Source organism: Chelonia mydas, chromosome 19 (assembly GCF_015237465.2).
Source record: "Chelonia mydas isolate rCheMyd1 chromosome 19, rCheMyd1.pri.v2, whole genome shotgun sequence".
NCBI classification, from domain to species: Eukaryota; Metazoa; Chordata; order Testudines; family Cheloniidae; genus Chelonia; species Chelonia mydas.
In genome coordinates, this window is record NC_051259.2 from 2,891,706 (window position 1) to 2,912,542 (window position 20,837).

General features: G+C 47.8%; 1 protein-coding gene across 2 annotated transcripts; it reads left to right on the forward strand.

Moving 5' to 3' along the window:
- The first annotated feature begins 7,333 nt into the window (after nucleotides 1–7,333).
- Nucleotides 7,334–20,404, forward strand: TRAPPC3 (trafficking protein particle complex subunit 3). 2 transcript variants are annotated; one of them, XM_037881870.2, is made up of 5 exons: nucleotides 7,334–7,677; nucleotides 12,272–12,369; nucleotides 12,880–12,979; nucleotides 14,368–14,550; nucleotides 15,130–17,979. In XM_037881870.2, the coding sequence occupies exons 1-5, from the start codon at nucleotides 7,636–7,638 to the stop codon at nucleotides 15,247–15,249; spliced, it is 543 nt and encodes a 180-aa protein (XP_037737798.1). In that variant the 5' UTR covers nucleotides 7,334–7,635; the 3' UTR covers nucleotides 15,250–17,979. The 2 variants fall into 2 exon arrangements, with proteins under 2 accessions (XP_037737798.1, XP_043388248.1); XM_043532313.1 differs by lacking the exon at nucleotides 15,130–17,979 and adding an exon at nucleotides 20,391–20,404 and having other exon boundaries at nucleotides 7,448–7,677; nucleotides 14,368–14,581.
- Nucleotides 20,405–20,837: the final 433 nt, after the last annotated feature.

A 20,837-nucleotide genomic window follows, 5' to 3' on the forward strand; every position in this document is an offset into this window, starting at 1 on the left:
ACAGGAGATGGGCCGGTAGTGCATATAGCACTCATTTTCCCTTTAAACATATACACAGCAGATGCCTTGAGACATGAAAGCCTTAATCCTTACAAAGCAAACTACACAACCTACTAATCTCAATCAATTTCAACCTTCCCCCTCGGCAAGTTGCTGCAGCCTTTCCCCCAGCTGAATTCATTTCAGAAGAGGCTGCAGCGCTGCACCAAGGTGCTCTGGGCAGAGCACAGAGAACATTTCTCCTGGCTTGCTGTCTGCAAAGAGGTATCTGAGCTTCCAGGGAGAACAGACATGCACATCTGGCAAGTACGATATATGGCATCACATTGCACCAAGAGCAGCCAAGGAGTGCATTATTGTTGTAAAATGGTCCCGCTCAAATAGCTGAGTATCCCAAAGCTAGAGTCTTTCAGCCTAATAATAACTAGCTCATTGCTCCCCAGGAGCCTGTTACTACTCAAGAGGTACATTAAACATTTCATTTAGCGATCCCCTCGGGCACACTGAGTGCTGGTGCTGCTGCTACAAGGCAGAGTCTGCCAGTCTTTCCACCATGAACCTCAGCCCCTTAGGGGTCCTGAAAGCAAATGGCTTTCCCACCCAGCTTCTGTCACATCTCATGGATGCACATTGGTGAAGGGCCAAACTGACCCCCTTCCTGGGGGTTCCTTTGATGTTATACCAACTTCCTGCTAGGACTACCCACTATAGCCCTGTCCCCCTTCCCCAGGCTCAACCCTTATATGTCTTGGATGCGAGCTAATAGGATCCACCTGGTCTGATTGCCAGGGTGAGTCAGCAGAACAGCTCTGCACCTTAATGCTGAGTCCTGGGAGGAGGGATAGCTCAGTGGTTTGAGCATTGGCCTGCTAAACCCAGGGTTGTGAGTTCAATCCTTGAGGGGGCCATTTGGGATCTGGGGCAAAAATTGGGGATTGGTCCTGCTTTGAGCAAGGGGTGGACTAGATGACCTCCTGAGGTCCCTTCCAACCCTGATATTCTATGATTCTATGACCTGACCCCCAGCAGAAGAGATTAGGCACTGGGTTAAAGGGCTGTACTAGAGAGATCACAAATTTGCCTCACGGCTGAAATACCACAAGAAGCATGAAAGATAGAGTCAGTAAGATATATTTGTTAGAAGAACCAACCCCCCTTCTCTGGACCCCCAGCCAGGCCAACAAGGCACTACATGCATGCACTGTACTCCTGTACCACGTCTGCTGAGAATGCCTACTCTAGAACTCCTGGCACAATGTCAGCCTTCACTATGAATTTCTTGGTCTCTGTAGGTCGAAACCAGTCACTGAAGGCTGATGGGTCTTTATAAAGGGATCTCATGGACTATTAGCTCTGTGTTTTTTTCCATGCTAGTTTCATCTGGTGCAGGCTTTGCTTTGGAAGGAGGATGACTACTGTGAAGAACTGCTTGTGTGGCTTTATCTTGTTGGAAAGGCATGCAGGAGATTTCGTGTTTGGGATGTGTGGAAAATATAGGGCTGCATTAGACAATGAATATTCTCATTGCGTTCAGGGGGCTACTCATGGGGTTAAAGTTAAGCAAGTAGTTAAGTACTTGCAGGATAGGGCCCAAATTTACTGAGAGAATAACAACAACAATTTACATTTATAGAGCGATCCCAAAGCATTTTATAAATTACGTGCTAACAGTGCAAATGTAGCCACTTGTGGGGCGCAAGGTGTCAGAATCTTATTGGTCTGCAGGGGAGGGGTCTGTTCACTGGGGAGCTGATGCTGTTAGATCTAGGGATTTATTCATCTTGGATCTGAGGGATTTATTTTGATTGATTTATTATCTTTATCACATCTTTTTAATGATCACATACTCATTGAAAAGCTGGAAATGTAAGAATAAATATTGCATCTGGAGAATCTTTTTGGGGGCCACTTATAGGAAGAACCTACCAGAGAAATGTCTGACAGCAATAAGCATTGGTCTAGCCTCAGACCAGGCAGTGAGCCACTTGCATATAAATTCACTTTCTGCTCATACATGCTTTATGGATACACATAAACCACCTGACATTTCTCATTATTAATCATGCGCTGAATGTGTAACAGGAGGCGTAGAAAAACCACGGGAGGACAGAGAACACAACCTGTCTGCACAAGTATATTTGAGGGACTTTTTCAATTTTTAATGAATGGGGCCCTATATTTAGCAATTTCCCTTTCAATATTATTCATCAGACAAAAATTTAATTTAAACTCCATGGGCACTGAGGAGTCCTTGCAGAGTCGGTCAGATATTTGCTGGTCCTGTTTGAAGCTGGGGCTCTGATGGATTGCCATCTTGACTTAATTTGAAAGAGACGCCTGGAAAATATCACAGGGAACATTAGCAATTTCATCAATAGAAAATAGCTCAGCTCTCCTTTCTATATGTTTAATGGATGCTATTCCTAGCAGTCATACGAATCATGTAACAATGGTTAGTTTAACTCCCATGCAGACTCAAAGAACTCAAAAGCCAACGGGGAAAAATAGCTACAATATCTTTATAATTGGGAGGTCACTCTGACTGTAGGCATAACGGCAAATATGTCTGAGGTGTGCCAAACCACCATATACTGAGCTGCCTTCTAACTGTCCCGACTGGGCTGTTTGATCCAACGCTCTCCAGAAATTGGCTGCACTTACAGTCAAAAGCCTTTGTAAGTGCAGACTCAATCCGGAGCACAGATACATTAATGTCCCTGCTCTCTGGGACACCTTGTATTAAATGCCACCCGGTGCTCCAGCAGATCTCAAAGCACTTTGCAGTGATGCATGAACTGAAGCTTCCCACATCCTTCTGAAATATCACAATCCCACATTTTACAGATGGGAAGACTGAAGCACAGAGCAAGACAGTGACTTGCCCAAGGTCACGCAGAGAGACTGCTGCAGGGTGGGTAACAGTTCCCAGGTTGCCTGGCTCTCAGCCCCACAAGACCAGGCTTTCCAGGCCGCAAATAAAGTGTCGATGGCACCTGAAGCTGGAAGCTGAAATAAAAACATCTTCTGCCACTAGCCTTTGCTTCTGGGGCTTCCATCTGCTCTTTGCACTAGGCTGACACACTTGATGCCTGTAAGGAAAGGAGAACGTGTGTCTGCTTTACAGAAAAAATACTCTGTCCGCTGCTCTCCCTTCTCTTCGCCTGAATGTACATCCCACGGCTACGTCCAGGTTTGTCGCTGAGACCGTAGCTGCTTCACAAACCTGTCCGACCAGCCAGGGAAATGGCCCTTCCACTAAACACCCTGTCTCTTTGGTGCTGGTGCTTTGAGCTCTGGTGAGATCTTCCAGAGCCATGAAGAAGAGCTACTGTGTCGGGGGCAGGAGGTCCAGGCTTTGGAACATCGGACTAGCCCTGAGTGTGAGGAGCTGTCGCAGGGAGATTAAAGAGCACACCTCTTCTTAGCTTGCCTTTAGTGCCTTTCAGACAAGGATCCCAAAATGCTTCGTTAAATTAATCAGCAACGTCTCACAGTGCCTGTGTGGTAGGCAAGTGTGTGTTACTAAACACATTTTTGGAGGGGTGGGTGGCGGGTGGACTGAGAAGTGAAGTGGCTTGCTCAAAGTCACACAGTCGAGTGTGGAACCTTGGCGATCTCTGTACAAAGCAGAACAGGAAAACCGTGAATAGACTTCTACGGCACACACCTCTCAGGGCCCTCGTGGCAACGGCCACCACGAAAGCTTTGTCCTTGTGGTTATCATGACTTCATGAGAAACCTGTGAGAGGTGTGTGTGTCCTATAGACTATTGTGTGTGTCCGATAGACCATTGTGTGTGTGCTGCAGTCAAGTATCCGCTGTCCCGTTCTCCCTCTCTCTGTGGTCAGTAACTGACTTCTCTCAGGACCCCCCTGCGTCCTCCCCAGCTGCACAGAAAGCATTTTACCCTCCCAGGGCCTTAGGTATCATTGTTACAACAGGACTTCCTGTTATTCCAGCGGTGTCAGAACAAACAGCTGGGCACCTGTCCATCCTTCCTCAGCAGGGGCCAGACAGTTGTTTTTCTTTAAGTGTCAAAACACTGCCGATGCCAAGGGCGGCGGGGCGTGGGCTCCACCAAGGGCGGCGGGGCGTGGGCTCCACCAAGGGCAGTGGGGCATGGGCTCTTTTGTAGTCTAGGTGCTTTGACAAACAAGAATCTAAGCTATTACAATAAAAATCTAGACTTGCTACAACGAGAGGGCCAGATCCTGATCCCTTTACTCACACTGAATGATCCTTTAGGCCTGGTCTGCACTAGAAAATTAGGTTGACCCAGAGATGTGAAAAATCCCCATTCTTGAACGACATAGTTAATTCTTCCATCAACTTAGCTACCGTCACTCGGGGTGGTGGGTTACCTATGCCGATGGGAGAACCCCTCCTGGCAGCGTAGGTAGTGTCTATGCTGAGTGTAGTGTCTATGCTTTCAAGCGTAGACAAGCCCTCGCTCCACAAATAGGCTTGAAGTGAGTGCTATCCTAGATAAACAAGGGGATCAGAACCTGGCCCAGATTCTACTGTGCCACAGAGCTGTGGCTTGAAAAAGGTACTTCTGGAAGAGATAGGGCCAGACTCTTCATGGCACTGTAGCGGGGGTAGCCGTCTGCGAATGGGACCTGTGAATGCTCCATGCCCCATGTTGCTGCTGGAAGTGGTGTAGTGTTACAAAAAGATCGGCCGGAACAGTTATCAGCGTAAGAAGCTTTCCAAAAGCCGCAGTGAAGTAGATTGGGGCAGAAGAGGAGAGAGAAGCAAGATGGAAAAGGACCCTGGGCAGTGGCCTGAGCTTCTCCCACTTCATCTGCTTTCATTGTTGACCTAACTTCAGGCTGTTGGTTAATCTCTTATTTTTATATAGTTCTGGAGAAAAAAACTCCTAATTTAATATCTTGATTTTCCTTTGCAATGTAATAATGACGCCCCCACTTCCACCTGGGTCAGCAGCACAGTATGAACCTGGCTCCTTCTGCATTGCAGCACCAGTATCCACAGCTTGAGCTAAACCAGCAGGTTTGTGCAGGCGGCGGTAATAACTTGCTCTCCTCTCGTGGCCCAGCAGTTGGAAGGAGGGAGACAGGCACACGTATGTACCTGCATTGCCAGTATGTTACCCTAAGAACAGGGCAGACTTTGTGAAGAAGGTAGAAGTGACTCAGGCAACGCAGCTCTAGTAGATAGCGCGGTCGAAGCCTGCATTTTAGACTTCAAGCACGGCTAAGAGAAAACTGATGCTGGACAGATTATTGTGCCAACCGACTGCACCAAAGAGAATGGGGCTGCAGCGGCATTGTTATACAACCTGACAGCCACGTTTCTGGTCAGATTAATTTTGGTTAAACTTTTGTTTTGCAGAATCAGACTTCTAGGCGTGAAACTCCCAACTAAATCACACAATCTCTGCGCAGAACAAGAAGTGCCCCAGAGCCCTGGCATTAGCGGAAGCACCATTTCTCTGTGAGATAACGCACACTGTGTTATCTCATAAACGGAAGGCCCTTAGATACGGTCACCATTGTGCAGTATTAACACAGGCACTATGGGTCCTTATCTCTAAGAGCCAGTTATGTTCTGTTAACGTGCAGTTTGGAGAATGTGGGCACCGAATGTTGGCCAAATAACACACATGGCATATATCACCCATCAAATACTTAGTGACAGGCTTCCTTGGATGCAGCGGACTGCTTTGCTTCAGGGTGTCCTACAGACAATGAGCTCTGGTTATTTAGCTATGGTATGTGATGGAGTTAATACTATTTTCTGAACTCAGTGGCTATGAAGCAATTCAGGAAATAGATGAATAAACCAGACGTTTGTTTCTGAGGAATCACACTCCAATTCAAAGCTCGGGTCGCAAGTTCAAATGTTTGTACATTCCTAGCCTATTGTCAAAGGTTCATACTGCAAATCCAACAGAGAACGTGGCCTGATGTATCTAGTGTCTGCTCAAGGAGAGCCAGGACTGGAACAGCAATTGGATTTTCAGGCTGGGAATAAGGTGAATTGGCAGAGTTGTGTAAGGTCCTAGGATTGGAATTGTAGGAGGGCTGCAGGTCAGGAATGAAGGACATTGGAAGAGAGGTGTGGTGAGCCTGCACGTTTAGCAGCTGGAAGCAGGTCTGGGTTGAAGTGAATCAGTGAAGTCTCTTTCACTTCTCTCCCCTGTAGCTTTCCTGAGCTGACTCTCCTACCATACAAGGACATACTCAGCTACAAAAATGAAAAGTTTATATTTCCTGTCAGTTTCCAAATCCACTTCCAAATAGGCCTGCTGGTTTTCAAAGGTTTCCCTGGATTTGGTCTTCCTTCACTTCTCCCAGCTCTCTGATCTTACGCCTTATAGCTGTGCTCCTCCAACGCACTCCCTGCTCCCCTCCAATTACCATCCCCCCCTTGGACCCTCTGCTTCCCCACTCTATTCTACCACGGGGACTCTTCAGTGAGCTTCGCTCTCTCACTTGCACTGCCCTAAGTCGCAAGGAAACAATTACACACTTTATATGTTGTTCTCTAAGTAACATAAAACAGTTGTTGCACTTCGAGGACTCCAATCCATGCTGATTCAGATTTAACCGCAAACAAACCGCCCTCTTTTTGTGAATTGCCTCTTGCCAGTTGCAAGAGCGACTGTGGAATGACACGGGTAGCAGCAGGAACATAAACACCCTGTCCCACGTTTGCTAGTGCCGCATTCCTGCGGGGGAACTGACACCTGTGGGAGACCTGAGTGCTTGGGGGGCCGCAGAGCTGTTCACTCTGTGAGCGTGCGTTTTGGGCCTGTATGTTAACTTAGCAGCAGGCGGCCCGGGGTTCAGGGCGGGTCGCGCCACACACACCCTGCGGGGTTTCATATGGAAGAACAGGGCCCCCCTCAGCCAGACGGGTGCCAGCCATGCCCGCCTCCCGGCCGCGGGGAGCTCCCCGGCTGGCCTGCCAAAGGAGCGCAATCCCAGCCAGGAGCCGGACGCCCCTGTGCCCTCTCTGCAGGGGGCTCGCGGCCCGGCTCCCGTGCCGGGGAGATGGTTCTGCCCCACCGGGCGGGGGGCACTGACCCCAGCCCGGCCAGACGGACACGCCCAGCCCCTGGCGCGGCTGCCCACGCTCCAGGGCCCGGGCCAGGCTGGGTGCAGGCCCGGGGCCAGGCGCCACCCCACGTCCCGAAGGCCACAGGGCAGGGGATGCAGCTGCCCCCCCTGCAGCCTGCTCCCCACGTGCCACCTAGAGGCCAGGCTCGCCGCGGCTGGGCATGCTGGGGATTGTAGTCCCTCCACCCTGAGCCGGCCCAGGGCATGCCGGGAGCTGTAGTCTCCGCAGCCCCTCTTCTCCCAGGGCATGCTGGGAACTGTAGTTGAGTCAAGCGCTGCTCTCTCAGGGCCTGCTGGGAGTGGAACGTCTCCCTCCCCCTCCCCTCTCGTTCCCAGCAGGCCCTGAGGGCGGCGCGCGGTGCCTTGTGGGGGCGGTAGTTCTCCGGGCAGAGAGGCCGCGCTGGGGTGGAGGAGGCGCCGGGTTCGAGGGGACTCCAGGTCCCGTCATACCCCGCGCCAGGCCCTGCACCGAGGCTCTGCGGGAGGCTGCCGGCTGAGCGGGTCGGAGGGGCTGGGCCGGGCCGGGCCGACGCACACCGGGCTGGGCAGGATGTCGCGCCAGGCCGGTCGGGGCACCGAGAGCAAGAAAATGGTAAGTGGGGGCGGGGCGGGGGCTGAGGAGAGCTGTGGGGGTGGGGGCGCCAGGCCGGGGGCGGTGTCCGGACCGTGGGGGGGGGGGTGTTTGGGGCCTGGCCGGGGGGGGGGGTTCGTGGAGTCGGGGGGGCGGGGTGTCTGGGCGGGGGGCGGGCGGTGTCCGGACCGTGGGGGTGGGGGGGGGCCTGGAGTCGGGGGGGCGGGCGGTGTCCGGACCGTGGGGGTGGGGGGGGGCCTGGAGTCGGGGGGGGCGGGGGGTGTCCGGACCGTGGGGGGGGGGGGGGGGGCCTGGAGTCGGGGGGGCGGGGGGTGTCCGGACCGTGGGGGTGGGGGGGGGGGCCTGGAGTCGGGGGGGGCGGGGGGTGTCCGGACCGTGGGGGTGGGGGGGGGGGCCTGGAGTCGGGGGGGCGGGGGGTGTCCGGACCGTGGGGGTGGGGGGGGGGGGCCTGGAGTCGGGGGGGGCGGGGGGTGTCCGGACCGTGGGGGGTGGGGGGGGGCCTGGAGGCGGGGGGGGCGGGGGGTGGCCGGACTCGTGGGGGTGGGGGGGGGGCATGGAGTCGGGGGGGGGCGGGGCGGGTGGGGGGGGCGGCCCTGGAGTCGGGGGGGGGGGGGGGGGGTCCGGACCGTGGGGGGTGGGGGGGGGGGGGGCCTGGAGTCGGGGGGGGGGCGGTGTCCGGACCGTGGGGGTGGGGGCTGGTCGGGGGGGGGCGGGTGTCCGCCCGTGGGGGTGGGGTGGGGGCCTGGAGTCGGGGGGGGGGGCGGTGTCCGGACCGTGGGGGTGGGGGGTGGGGCGTGGAGTCGGGGGGGTGGGCGGTGTCCGGACCGTGGGGGTGGGGCGGGGCGTGGAGTCGGGGGGGTGGGCGGTGTCCGGACCGTGGGGGTGGGGGGTGGGGCCTGGAGTCGGGGGTGGGGGGTGGGCGGTGTCCGGACCGTGGGGGTGGGGGGTGGGGGCCTGGAGTCGGGGGGGGGGCGGTGTCCGGACCGTGGGGGTGGGGGGGGCCTGGAGTCGGGGGGGGGCGGTATCTGGACCATGGGGGGGGGCCTGGAGTCGGGGGGGGGTGGTGTCCGGACCTTCGGCGGGTTCCCAAGCGGTTCTGAGGTGGGGTGAGCTGGGGGGGGTGAAGGGGCCTCCGGGCCGGCGCCAAGCTGCTGGCAGGAACCCGGCTCATCCTGCCGGGCATGGGGAGCTTGTGTCATCCCGGGGCCGGGGGGGTGAGTCTGGGGTGCCCCGTTTGCTGACTAGCTCCAGCTGTGCTGGATGCCCCTGTGCCCGCTCCAAGCCCCTGCATCGCAGAACAGCGACCCCAGCCCAGGGGTAGTTCGCAAAACTCTGGGATGCCTTAAATACCTGCCCCCCCGGATCCCTGCAGTGTCCCCCCAACGTGTACCCTGCGGTGATGGAGGCTGCTGCTGCGGTGTTCGGAGCTCAGTGGTGGATGTTCTGTGAGCTAATATTAGGGGCTTGTGTTAATGTTTATATGGGGAGTTATCTGTGTTAAACCACAGCTATCCTAATCCTTAGAGCAACACCCACAGTGTAAGGAGTTGCATGGTAATAGTGCTGCAAAGTCCTGGCTTCCTTAGACTAAGAGCAGGAAGGCTCTCTTTTTTCATGTTTGTAGAAACGTGCCTTTGAACTGCACAGTACATATCACACGTTGCCTTTCTGAAAAGGTTAGGCCACATTTGGGTCTTGCCTGTCTATAATCTTATTCCGTGTTACCACTCCAGATGAACCTAGGAGATGAACACAGCTGTGTTAGTCTGTATCCGCAAATAGAACAGGAGGACTTGTGGCACCTTAGAGACTAACAAATTTTTTTGAGCACAAGCTTTCGTGAGCTACAGCATGCATCTGATGAAGTGAGCTGTAACTCACGAAAGCTTATGCTCAAAAAAATTTGTTAGTCTCTAAGGTGCCACAAGTCCTCCTTTTCTTTTTTTGAAAGATATGAGGAGCAAAGGTATAGAGCTTAAATTTCAACGTGAAGATAAATGGAGCCAAGCTCATCCATCCTTGATATAACAACTCCATTAAGTCACAAGTGAATGTGACTCATTGACTTAAATGGGACTTCATTCATTGATGTTATTTTCTCCCTCAGTCTTTTCTACACTAGGATGAATATCTGTTGCAGTTTGCAGGATTCAGCAATGGGTGCAGATGCTGAATTTGGTTTGTCTGTACTCAGCAGTAATTGAGCTCCATCCATTGCAGACCCCTTTGTCGGCCACTGACTCCATTTTTCTTGTGTGGACATGGCTTTTGTGTTTAAGGCATTGGATTTATTTAATTAGCATTCAAACACTCTTGTTAGCACAGTAATAGTATGCTACTGAAGATTGTACAAAAGGCCAATTAAACTTAGATTAATGATTAACTTGCTGTGCTTTCATATATAAGTGAGAATGAAATACAAAAAGGCTACTTGCTGTAAAGCTGATAGGCAAATTGAGTCTACCAAATTATGTAAAAACCAAGCATTGATCTACAAGTCAGATCCCTGTGACTTTAGGTATTTTTAAATTGTATAGGTGCATTGACTGTAACATTTGAACATTACTAAATGGCATCCTCTAGCCACTTCCTTTCAATTGCGGGCTCCTTTTATACACTTCTTTCAGATTGATAGCAGTAGATGAAAGCTTGATGACAGGATGCAGTTAATTTAAACACTTTGGACTGGTAACAGCTGGATTTTCTCCATCTATTCACGCACTGCTCTGTCCAGCTGCCAGGCATGTGACTTCACTAAAATGATATGGTTCCTTAACAATAATTTAACCTTTTTGGCATGTTGGTTAATTTTTTCCCCAGGTTCTTACTATACCAGCTGAGTTAAAGGAGCCTTCTGTCCTGTCCTTTTTGAGTAATATAAACTGCGAGCATCTTAATCTTTGACTTTCAGTGATGAATTTAGCATTGTAAATGCTAAACAAAGAATAAATACCAGCTGTATAGAGCTGTAATTCTAGTGGCTTTCCTGCCAGTTTCGCTAATTCTTTTTTTAACCAAACAGGAGAGCCTAGATGTGTATTCTCTCCAATTGTTGACCTTGTTAATTAACATTAGGTCTTAATGACAGGACAGAATACTCTATAACTTCTAACAAATCCAAGTTCTACTCCTTGAGTGATTCCTTCCTGTGTTTCAGACTTGGCTGTGTGTGAACTTGTTCAGAATGTGGCGTGATCAGTTTGTCTCACTTAACTCTGATGTTGTCTCTTTTCCCTTCCTTTCTGCCTGCCTGCTGCTTTCATTCTGTAGTATTGGTATTTGCCATTCATTTCACCTTCTGCATCTATGCATCTCATGGTAGGTGATAGGCTACTTAATTTGAGACTAGACTTTCCATGATATTTCTAACAGCTGCAAAAAATGAAACCCAAAGTCTTAAATATTAAAAATAACATGTCTCCTCAAGTAAATACATTTATTTCAGATAATGTGAAAAACTAACTTTGGTGTAGATTCTTTGCTTTTATTTTTCAGTCACTTAGGAGAGAATGAATTTGTAATCAATTGCTGTTCTGATTAATGGCTACTAAGAAAACACTAACCATGTCTTAATCACTTTGGGCTCAGGAAATATAGTGGTAGCAGCTGTGAGAGAGCGTCTGTTCTTTTATTCATCTTCTGTGTGATTCTGGCACTTGTGGAAGAACAATAATCTTGATTAGAATTGGGCATAGTGGGTGCAGCTGCATTGCATACCAGTGTACTTCAGTCCTGACCTGAAACAGTCCCTGCTGTTCCAGTCCTGGTCTTCGTGAGCAGATATAGCCTTTTGTGCTAAATTATGTGCTGTGGACAAATCACCTTTGGGGGCTGGGATGTAACTACCATACTGACAAAAAAAATAAATCAGTTTATGAATGCAGGGTGTTTTATGTTCTAATGAAGGGAACTTCATGTGGAATCTGAGAAGTACAATGCAAACGTGACACAGGGAAAATATGGATAATAGAGGTTGAGGGCTTTTATGGGATATGTACACTATCACCTCTCTAAAAGTCACCAGTCCAAATCTAGTTCACATCGCTAGTAATTGTAAATTGTTGCAATGATAGTGATTATTTGGTGCTCTGTATGAAACGACTTGGAGGTCTCACGCCAGTTCTTAATGGCATGTTCTGATTATGATCTTGAGACACTAGTAGTCCACCAGAGAGGCTAAGGATTGAATGACAATGGAGACTGAACAGCCCTACAGATGACTCCTTCAAGTCAGGGCTGGACACATTAGTGGGGAGTGCAGTGTGTACTGGGTGCGGTGCAGGGGAATGTGCTTTGCCTCTGCCCATGTGGTTCATGTGCTGGAGATAGAAGATTTCTGTCTCTGGGGCAGTTAATCACCTTTGAGCAGCACCCCAAAGATTTTAAAATACACTAAAGTTTACTGTTAGGTTAAAGTTTCCTTAAAATATGAAATCTGGGACCTCTGCAGAGTTGGTGTAGTAATCGATTCCTTTGAATCGGAAGCTTTCTGGCCCCCTCTCCAGGCCAACTAAAGTAAGGTGGGAACAAAACCCAAAGGCGCCCAGGGATTTTTCTGCCCAGCTGATGGTAAATTCCTTTTGAATCTGTTTAGAGCTCGGAGCTCTTCACTCTGACCTATGGAGCTTTGGTCACTCAGCTGTGTAAGGATTATGAGAACGACGAAGATGTCAATAAACAGCTTGATAAAATGTAAGTTAACATTTTGGAGTTTGAGTCCTTTGGGAAAGTTTGTAGTAGGCAGAACTGTTTAAACTGCTGTTTCTTATTTTCTGCACCCAATCCAACTGGCAGACTGAACACTGTTCACTTGTGGTTTTTTCAGAATTTAAAACAAAATATTTTCCCCTCCTTTTGTATCTCTTCACATACTAGTTTCAGAGAACAGTTTAATGCATAGATGTAGAACAGGGGTTCTCAAACTGAGGGTTGGGACCTGTCAGGGCATCGTGAGGTTATTACGTGGGGGGTCGCGAGTTGTCAACCTCTACCCCAAACCCCGCTTTGCCTCCAGCATTTATAATGGTGTTAAATATATAAAAAGTGTTTTTAATTTATAAGGGGGGTTGCACTCAGAAGCTTGCTATGTGAAAGGGGTCACCAGTAAAAAAAAGTTTGCAAGCCACTGATTTAGAACATCTTCCTGGAGCTGAGCTGTGCTGTTATAATTCTATAGTCTGCTGCTGTTTTGTGCATTGACAGGGGCTACAACATTGGAGTTCGGCTAATAGAAGATTTTCTGGCCCGGTCCAATGTAGGAAGATGCCATGACTTCCGGGAAACTGCAGATGTGATTGCAAAGGTAATCCTCCAAGTACAGCCTCGCATGCCTTTACCAGTGCTGGTCCTATGCCTGTCCCAGCACCATAGCCAGGCTGTTCATGGACTGTTAAGGTGAACAGCTTCTGATTTAGAGTGAGATAATGAATGGTGCACCAATTGTATTCTAAAATGTATCTTGTGGCTTCTTGCTTCCTGAGCTTAACTAGAGACTTTGAAATCATTTTGTATCCAAACTAGAGTTTCCTGAATATGGGGTGTCATAACCATACAGCTAAGGGTAGCCTAGAATTCCTCCCTACCTGTAAGGGGTTAAGAAGCTCAAATAACCTGGTTGGCACCTGACCAAACAGGACCAATGGGGAAAGAAGATACTTTCAAATCTTGAGGGGAGGGGGAGAAGGCTTTGTTTTGTGTGTTCTCTTGGGAAGCAGAGAAGCATCAGGTCAGGAAACGCCTTCTCCTATAAACCATCCTAAAAGTCTCTCATATTACAAAAATTGTAAGTAAAAGCCAGGCAAGGCGTGTTAGATTATCTTTTGTTTTGCTTGTGAATTTTTCCTTTGCTGGAGGGAGGTTTATTCCTGTTTTTTGTAACTTTGAAACTAAGCCTAGAGGAAGTTCTGCTGTGTTTTTGAATCTTTTGTTACCCATCGTGATTTTACAGAGGTGATTTTTACCTTTTTTTTTTTTTTTTTTTTTTTAAATAAAATCCTTCTTTTAAGAACCTGACTGACTTCTCTATTGTCCTAAGACCCAGGGGTTTGGGTCTGTGATCACTTTGTAACCAATTAGTTATATTATTCTCCAGCCTCCCCTGGAAAGGGGGTGTAAGGGCTTGGGGGGATATTTTGGGGGAATAGGAACGCCAAGTGGTCCTTTCCCTGATTCTTTGTTAAATCACATGGTGGTGGCAGCATACCGTCCAAGGGCAAAGAACTTGTGCCTTGGGGAAGTTTTAACCTAAGCTGGTAGAAATAAGCTTACAGCGTCTTTCATGCGGGTCACCACATCTGTACCCTAGAGTTCAGAGTAGGGAGGGAACCCTGACATGGGGAGAAAATAACCCAAGGAAATGGAAACTGCTCTGAATTAGGCAAAATCTGATCCAAATAGTGTTCTTGGATTTTTCCCTTTAAGGAGGGAATATTGCTCCCCTTAATTTCCCTACCTGTGAGAAGGGGATAAAATTAACCTACTAACAGGGCTAGTGTGTGCCTTTGGGTTGGATTTTTGAAAGCACCTAAGGAAGTTAGGTCCCTGACTCCTCTTAACTTTCAATGGGAGCCAAGGATCTGATTTCCTTAGTAAATATTTGCAAAGCTCATTAAGATTCTTTGATGACCAGCGTCAATGGGAAATATTACCGTTTGGGTCACTTGCTTGTCTCTGCTCCATGTAACTCAATAGGTGGCATTTAAAATGTATCTGGGCATCACCCCGAGCATCACCAACTGGAGCCCAGCAGGCGATGAGTTCTCCCTCATCTTGGAAAATAACCCTCTGGTGGATTTTGTGGAGCTGCCTGATAACCACTCATCTCTTATTTACTCCAACCTCTTGTGTGGGGTGCTGCGAGGAGCCCTAGAAATGGTGAGGCTTCCCTTCTCTCCTAGGAAGGGTGGTGGAGTTGTGGAGATCTTGGCTGGAAACGAAAACATGGAGCCTTCTGCAGGCATTTCAACCCCCTTGTGCAAGTTTGTGGTCTTCATGTTTTCTCTTGCTGTGAATCTATGTCAAGAGCAAAGCAGAACTGGAGGAGCCAGTTGGCTGGTATTGTCCAAAGGGAAGGGTCTGTGCTGAGTAAAGTTTATAACTCTGCCTCAATTAATGGGGGAGTGTGTAGATGCCCTGGAGATAAGGGTTAGCTGGATTCTGTCTTCTAGAAGCAATGCAGAGTTCTGAAGGGAATCCCAACCGTTGCTCTTGTTGGGAAGTCTGTCTGTCTAGGGAATGATATGGCCCCATCCCAATAGTATCTGAGTGCCAATGGCATAGGGGGACAAGCCTATGATCTTTGATAGGGTAATTAGTGCCCTTTCTAGGACCCAATATGATATGTCCTGTCCTGTGTCTTGGATCTCCTATCTTAAGGGGTGGACAGCTAATAGGGAAGCTTTTAGTTTAACTTCATAGCAACTTTCCTTTTGGTTTTTCTTCTCCGTCCCCCAGGTTCAGATGGCCGTGGATGTGAAATTTGTCCAGGATACATTGAAAGGAGATGGCGTCACAGAAATACGAATGAAATTTGTTAAGCGGATTGAAGACAATCTCCCGGCTGGAGAGGAGTGAGCCACAGCGCAATCTCCCAAAGGGACTGGAGGGACCAGCTGCTGTGGCCTGTTGCGCTTGTCATGGATTCATAGGGATTTAGTGCCCCCTTTAAATTCCTACTCCTAAAGACTCACTGACTGTTTAAGTTGTTACATTTCCATTTTCCATATGAGACAACTCTCTGGGTTACTCTACTTATACCACAGGTTCATTCTAGAGATTTTCACAGGGTGGATAACTTTTTCATACGACCCTCAGAGACTCTTTCTACGCTCAGTTTTTAGCTGGATATTTGGCTGTGTGCAAATGTCTGCTCCTTAAATGCTAAAAGATCTCCAGGCGGTTCAAATATGGGACTGAGTTTCATAACCAACGTTGGAGACCGAGCACAAAGAGAACCGACCATGGGAGCTGTTTTCTTTTTGAGACACATGCATTCCTCCCACTGATGCTTGGGAGGGCTATGCTAGGCTAGCAGATGGAGGGGGTGCAGCCTGTGACTGACTGGCTAACACATGTATGTAGCAGCAAAGAATGAAGCATATAAAGTGAAAGGAATGGGAGTGCCTAATGGAGCACACAGTAGGTCCCACGCTTTCCAGCTGTGCCTCTTCTTACTGAGGACACAGTGTCTTTTGTTAAAACTCTGCAATAGGCTCATGGTGTGAAAAAGTGATGGCAGAGCACTTCAGACAAGCCCTTTTTATCCAAAATAAAGCATGGGGGCTTTTCAGTGCAAATGATCTGCTTCCATTTGGGGTAATCGTGCTCTTTGGTGAGAGGGATTTGGTGGCAGAGAAAACTTCTGGTTTGTCAGGGACTGTATTTGAGGGTCAGCAGCATCAGGCCCTAAGTTAATTTTGCAGAACAGAAATTCAGTTGCCATATTAGAACACCACAACTCTCTCTTTTGCACTAGTCCTGTGAACACTTTCAGTCTCTGCTTGGATAAGTAGCCCTGGTGAGTTTGCTATGAATATTTGGTACTGAAGCATTTGTTATTAAATACTGTTCTCCAAAGTATACAATGAGATACTGCACTGATCTCAGTTTCTTACTCAAAGCAAACTACTCCTAACTAATTCTGAGTATAATAGTTAAATACACATAAAATTCAAACCTCATTATTTTAAGGACTAGCCAGGGAAGCCTACCTAGAGTGTAGTATCCTAACGGGAGGCTGGGTGCCTTCCTTTAGAGGAGAATGGTATAAAGATGAAGAGCGTAACCAGCATCTCAGGAGATTCAGATTACCTGGATCCTCCTTTTTGGAGGCAAGAATTTTCAGTTTTTCTCCCACAACAATGCTGCTAGGAGCCAGTCCTGTGGAACAGTGTTGTCTGGGTATATTGTGCTATGGTGGTGGTCTGACTCTGTTATGTGATAAGGTTCATAGGGGGACAGGTAAATTGCATGATGATGCCCTGAATATTTTTAATGGAAAAAATAAATTACAGTGGCTGAAATGCATCCAGCATTTCACAGTGTATACAGCCTGAATTTCACTTCCCCTGTCTGGCAATATCTAGATATCAAATCTAAACAGTACAAAGTACTAAATGCATTTCAGCCAATGTAATTCCACTTTCCTGCTATGATGTAGAAATACTGCACAGTGTGAAATGGGGCTTTGATAGTTTCTGTTGGTCATAGTTAGATTAAAATAGAAGTTTCCACATTATTTTAATTGGTAAGATGCAGCAATTTATATCCTCTGCTCTTGTTTAGAAATGACTAAATGAATTGAAGTAGTGTTATTGGGTCTAAGATAAACCAAGAGGCTGGAAAATTCACCCCTTTTGACACTTTATTCAAATGGAAAATTCAGTTGAACATTGCAAAGTGCTTGGAGGATGAAAAGCATTTAAGTGCAAAGTTGTAAGAGACAAATTTTAACAGGCATTTTCAAAATTAACTCCTCTGGGACATGAGTTGTGACTACCTTAATGTCAGCCTTAGCCAGGAAATCGTGGACCTGACTCTGTAGACAAAAGTCCCCTTTTATCTGTAGTTGGGGGATGTCTCCAAGGTGAAGATGATGAGCGCACGCTGAAAGATGGTGTGAGTGAAGCTTGAGCTGCTGCCACCTCTGCTGTATCTGTTCTAGGGATAGACCCTGCAGGTCTGTCACCTTTCGCTAGCCTGAAATGCCCTTTAGTCCACTTCGGTAAAATCCTTTGCGGGGTATGTCTGCGACCCTGAAAAGCTCCCCCTGTCTGAGTCACAATTTATCTTGGCGTTCAGCGCAATTACAACTCTGAGCAAATCCTGCCCCTTTCCCTTGATTCCTGAGGGGGAAGATAGGTATGGTTATGAAGTGAACTACAGTCACCAAGTTCATTTCACCCAGCCAGTGGGTTGCAGAAGGGTTTGAAATGGAACTGTCTAGATTGTGAATGCTCTTACTATGTATTGGTCCATCTGTGGGATGCCAGTTCCTGTTTTGAACATTGAGCTGTCTGGAATGTCACCCATTCTGGAATTCCTGCCTCACCCAAATGAATTCCGATAGCTACAAGAGTTGAATACCCAGAATGGTATCTTGCAATTCACCCTTAAGGGGGCAGTAAGAGTCTATATTCAAAGAGTTGCATTGACAGAGCTGATGGCTCTGTGTGTCTATTGGGTGTAGGGTGGTGTTTCAAAGATGTGTAAGGATCACTCATTTGTTTCCCTTTATTGGTGCTTGTAAACCATTTTAAGGCTGCATTTTAAAAGCCATTACATTAAAAAAAATCCCAATGATGACTTTTCAGTGGTGGTCTGATCCTTTCAGTAAAGTCTGGGAAGGGGCTGAGGTGAGCATGGATGTGGCATGCTTTCTTGGGCTGACAAGGTGATAGGAGTGCTGTAGAAGGAATGTGTTCGGCCGTGTGGGTACGTGTGTGGTGGGAAGGAATTTCAGCAGTGGCAGTTGAGAAACAGTAATGATTATCTTAAAGGAAGCGTGTGTAATTCTTCTTGCCCAGAAAGATGGTAGCTTGGAGAAGCTTTTGTGTGTGGATCCCAGACTCCTTGCTGGGTCACATTAGGGCATGGCAGAAACTGTTTTTGCTCACTCAAGAACTGGCATTCTGGCAGGGTCATCCTCTCCAATATGCATTCCATGTGCCCGTGCCGGGCAAACATACTCTGCAAAACAGTCACTAACTTTACAAGTGGCTCCTTTGTACTGGAAATTTACGCTAGGAAAATGCCTTGGCCATACTGCAAGGAGAGAATCTAGCCCTTATCCCCCCCCACTGCCTCTTTTTGTTCAGTCTCTTTAAAGAAATGACCAGCCTGCTGGCTAGATGCACTATGATTATTTGCTGTACTAAACCTCTTTAATCTTAGTTCTGGGTTCAACCTTTTTGATGCAAACAGTGCTTTGCTCCTTCTGCCTACAACCTGCTCCTACACTTATGGCCCAAATAGAATTTGCTGAACTATAAATGAAGGTAACTTTACCTGGAAATGATGCAGAAAACTTTCTCCCACACTAAACAACACAATGTGAGCAAGGGCGAAATAAGGCTGAGGTGGGCAAATGGATGCCTGTAGCCACAGGTCCTAAAAGGCAGCAAAAGGCAGGTTGTGATGCACTTACTAGCTCGAAGATACTAATCTTAGAGCTGCAGGAACGGCGATGTAGCTGACTGAATAATTTACAGTGAATACTGTTTCTATTAGAGGAACTAGGCTTAAAACTGATTTAAGATGCTTCCATTTGCGATGGAGTGGCCTGTATTTCTTTTCCCAAAGAGGTCCTGTAAATGTGTGAGATTTGCAAGGGATTGAACGAAAGCGGAGTTAGTGGTTGGTTAGAGGAAACGTGCCATCCGTTTAAACGGCAATAGATACCCAGTGACTGAGGGACCCAAATTCTGCTTTTGAGCAGTTTGTCTAATTCACTAAGTATATATCACTCTGTTTAAAACAACTTAAAACCCATCTCAGCATGGACACCTTTTACTCTCAGCTGAGTTTTCAGCCTGTAGGAAATCTCGTCTGCAAGACTGTATTGGGTAGGATTTTTGCCGAGGGTTCTTTGCTGGAAAAGTTTACTGCCAAACTGTAACGAGGTGGCCCCGAGAACTATGCCACACACCAGCCAGCAGGTGTCTCCAACCATCAAATGTAGCAGCAGAGAGGCAGTTTCAGAATGCATTCGATTGGCTGCATAGCCATGTCCGAACGGATACAGTACGCCGGGTTAGTGTCACACTGGTGACACAAGCTGTACAGTGGCATGAGTCATTTTCAGTGGGAAGAATGGACTCTGGTTGGGGGTGCAGAAATCTCTAATTCACCATCATGGCAGCAGCTGGAAGGGGCAAGGCAGCTGCGGGGCGAAGGCAGGGCACCCCACGGGAAGGAGCCTCCGAGGGACGTGAGTGAATTAAGTTGTCATGGGATAAGAGGGAAGATCCTTTCATGAGTTGAGAACTGGTTAAAAGACAGGGAACAAAGGGTAGGAATAAATATTAAATTTTCAGAATGGAGAGGGGTAACTAGTGGTGTTCCTCAAGGGTCAGTCCTAGGACCAATCCTATTCAACCCATTCATAAACGATCTGGAGAAAGGGGTAAACAGTGAGGTGGCAAAGTTTGCAGATGATACTAAACTGCTCAAAATAGTTAAGACCAAAACAGACTGTGAAGAACTTCAAAAAGATCTTACAAAACTAAGTGATTGGGCAACAAAATGGCAAATGAAATTTAATGTGGATAAATGTAAAGTAATGCACATTGGAAAAAATACCCCCAACTATACATATAATATGATTGGGGGCTAATTTAGCTACAACTAATCAGGAGAAATCTTGGAGTCATCGTGGATAGTTCTCTGAATATGTCCACGCAGTGTGCAGCGGCAGTCAAAAAAGCAAATGGGATGTTAGGAATCATTTAAAAAGGGATAGAGAATAAGGCGGAGAATATCTTATTGCCCTTATATAAATCCATGGAACTTCCACATCTTGAATACTGTGTACAGATGTGGTCCCCTCATCTCAAAAAAGATATACTGGCATTAGAAAAGGTTCAGAAAAGGGCAACTAAAATGATTAGGGGTTTGGAACGGGTCCCATATGAGGAGAGATTAAAGAGGCTAGGACTTTTCAGTTTGGAAAAGAGGAGACTAAGGGGGGCTATGAGAGAGGTCTATAAAGTCGTGAGTGGTGTAGGGAAAGTGAATAAGGAAAAATTATTTACTTGTTCCCATAATATAAGAACTAGGGGCCACCAAATTAAATTAATGGGCAGCAGGTTTAAAACAAATAAAAGGAAATTCTTCTTCACTCAGCGCACAGTCAACCTGTGGAACTCCTTGCCTGAGGAGGTTGTGAAGGCTAGGACTATAACAGGATTTAAAAGAGAACTGGATAAATTCATGGAGGTTAAGTCCATTAATGGCTATTAGCCAGGATGGGTAAGGAATGGTGTCCCTAGCCTCTGTTTGTCCGAGGATGGAGATGGATGGCAGGAGAAAGATCACTTGATCATTACCTGTTAGGTTCACTCCCTCTGGGGCACCCGGCATTGGCCACTGTCGGTAGACAGGATACTGGGCTGGATGGACCTTTAGCCTGACCCAGTCTGTCCATTCTTATGTTCTTAAAAGAG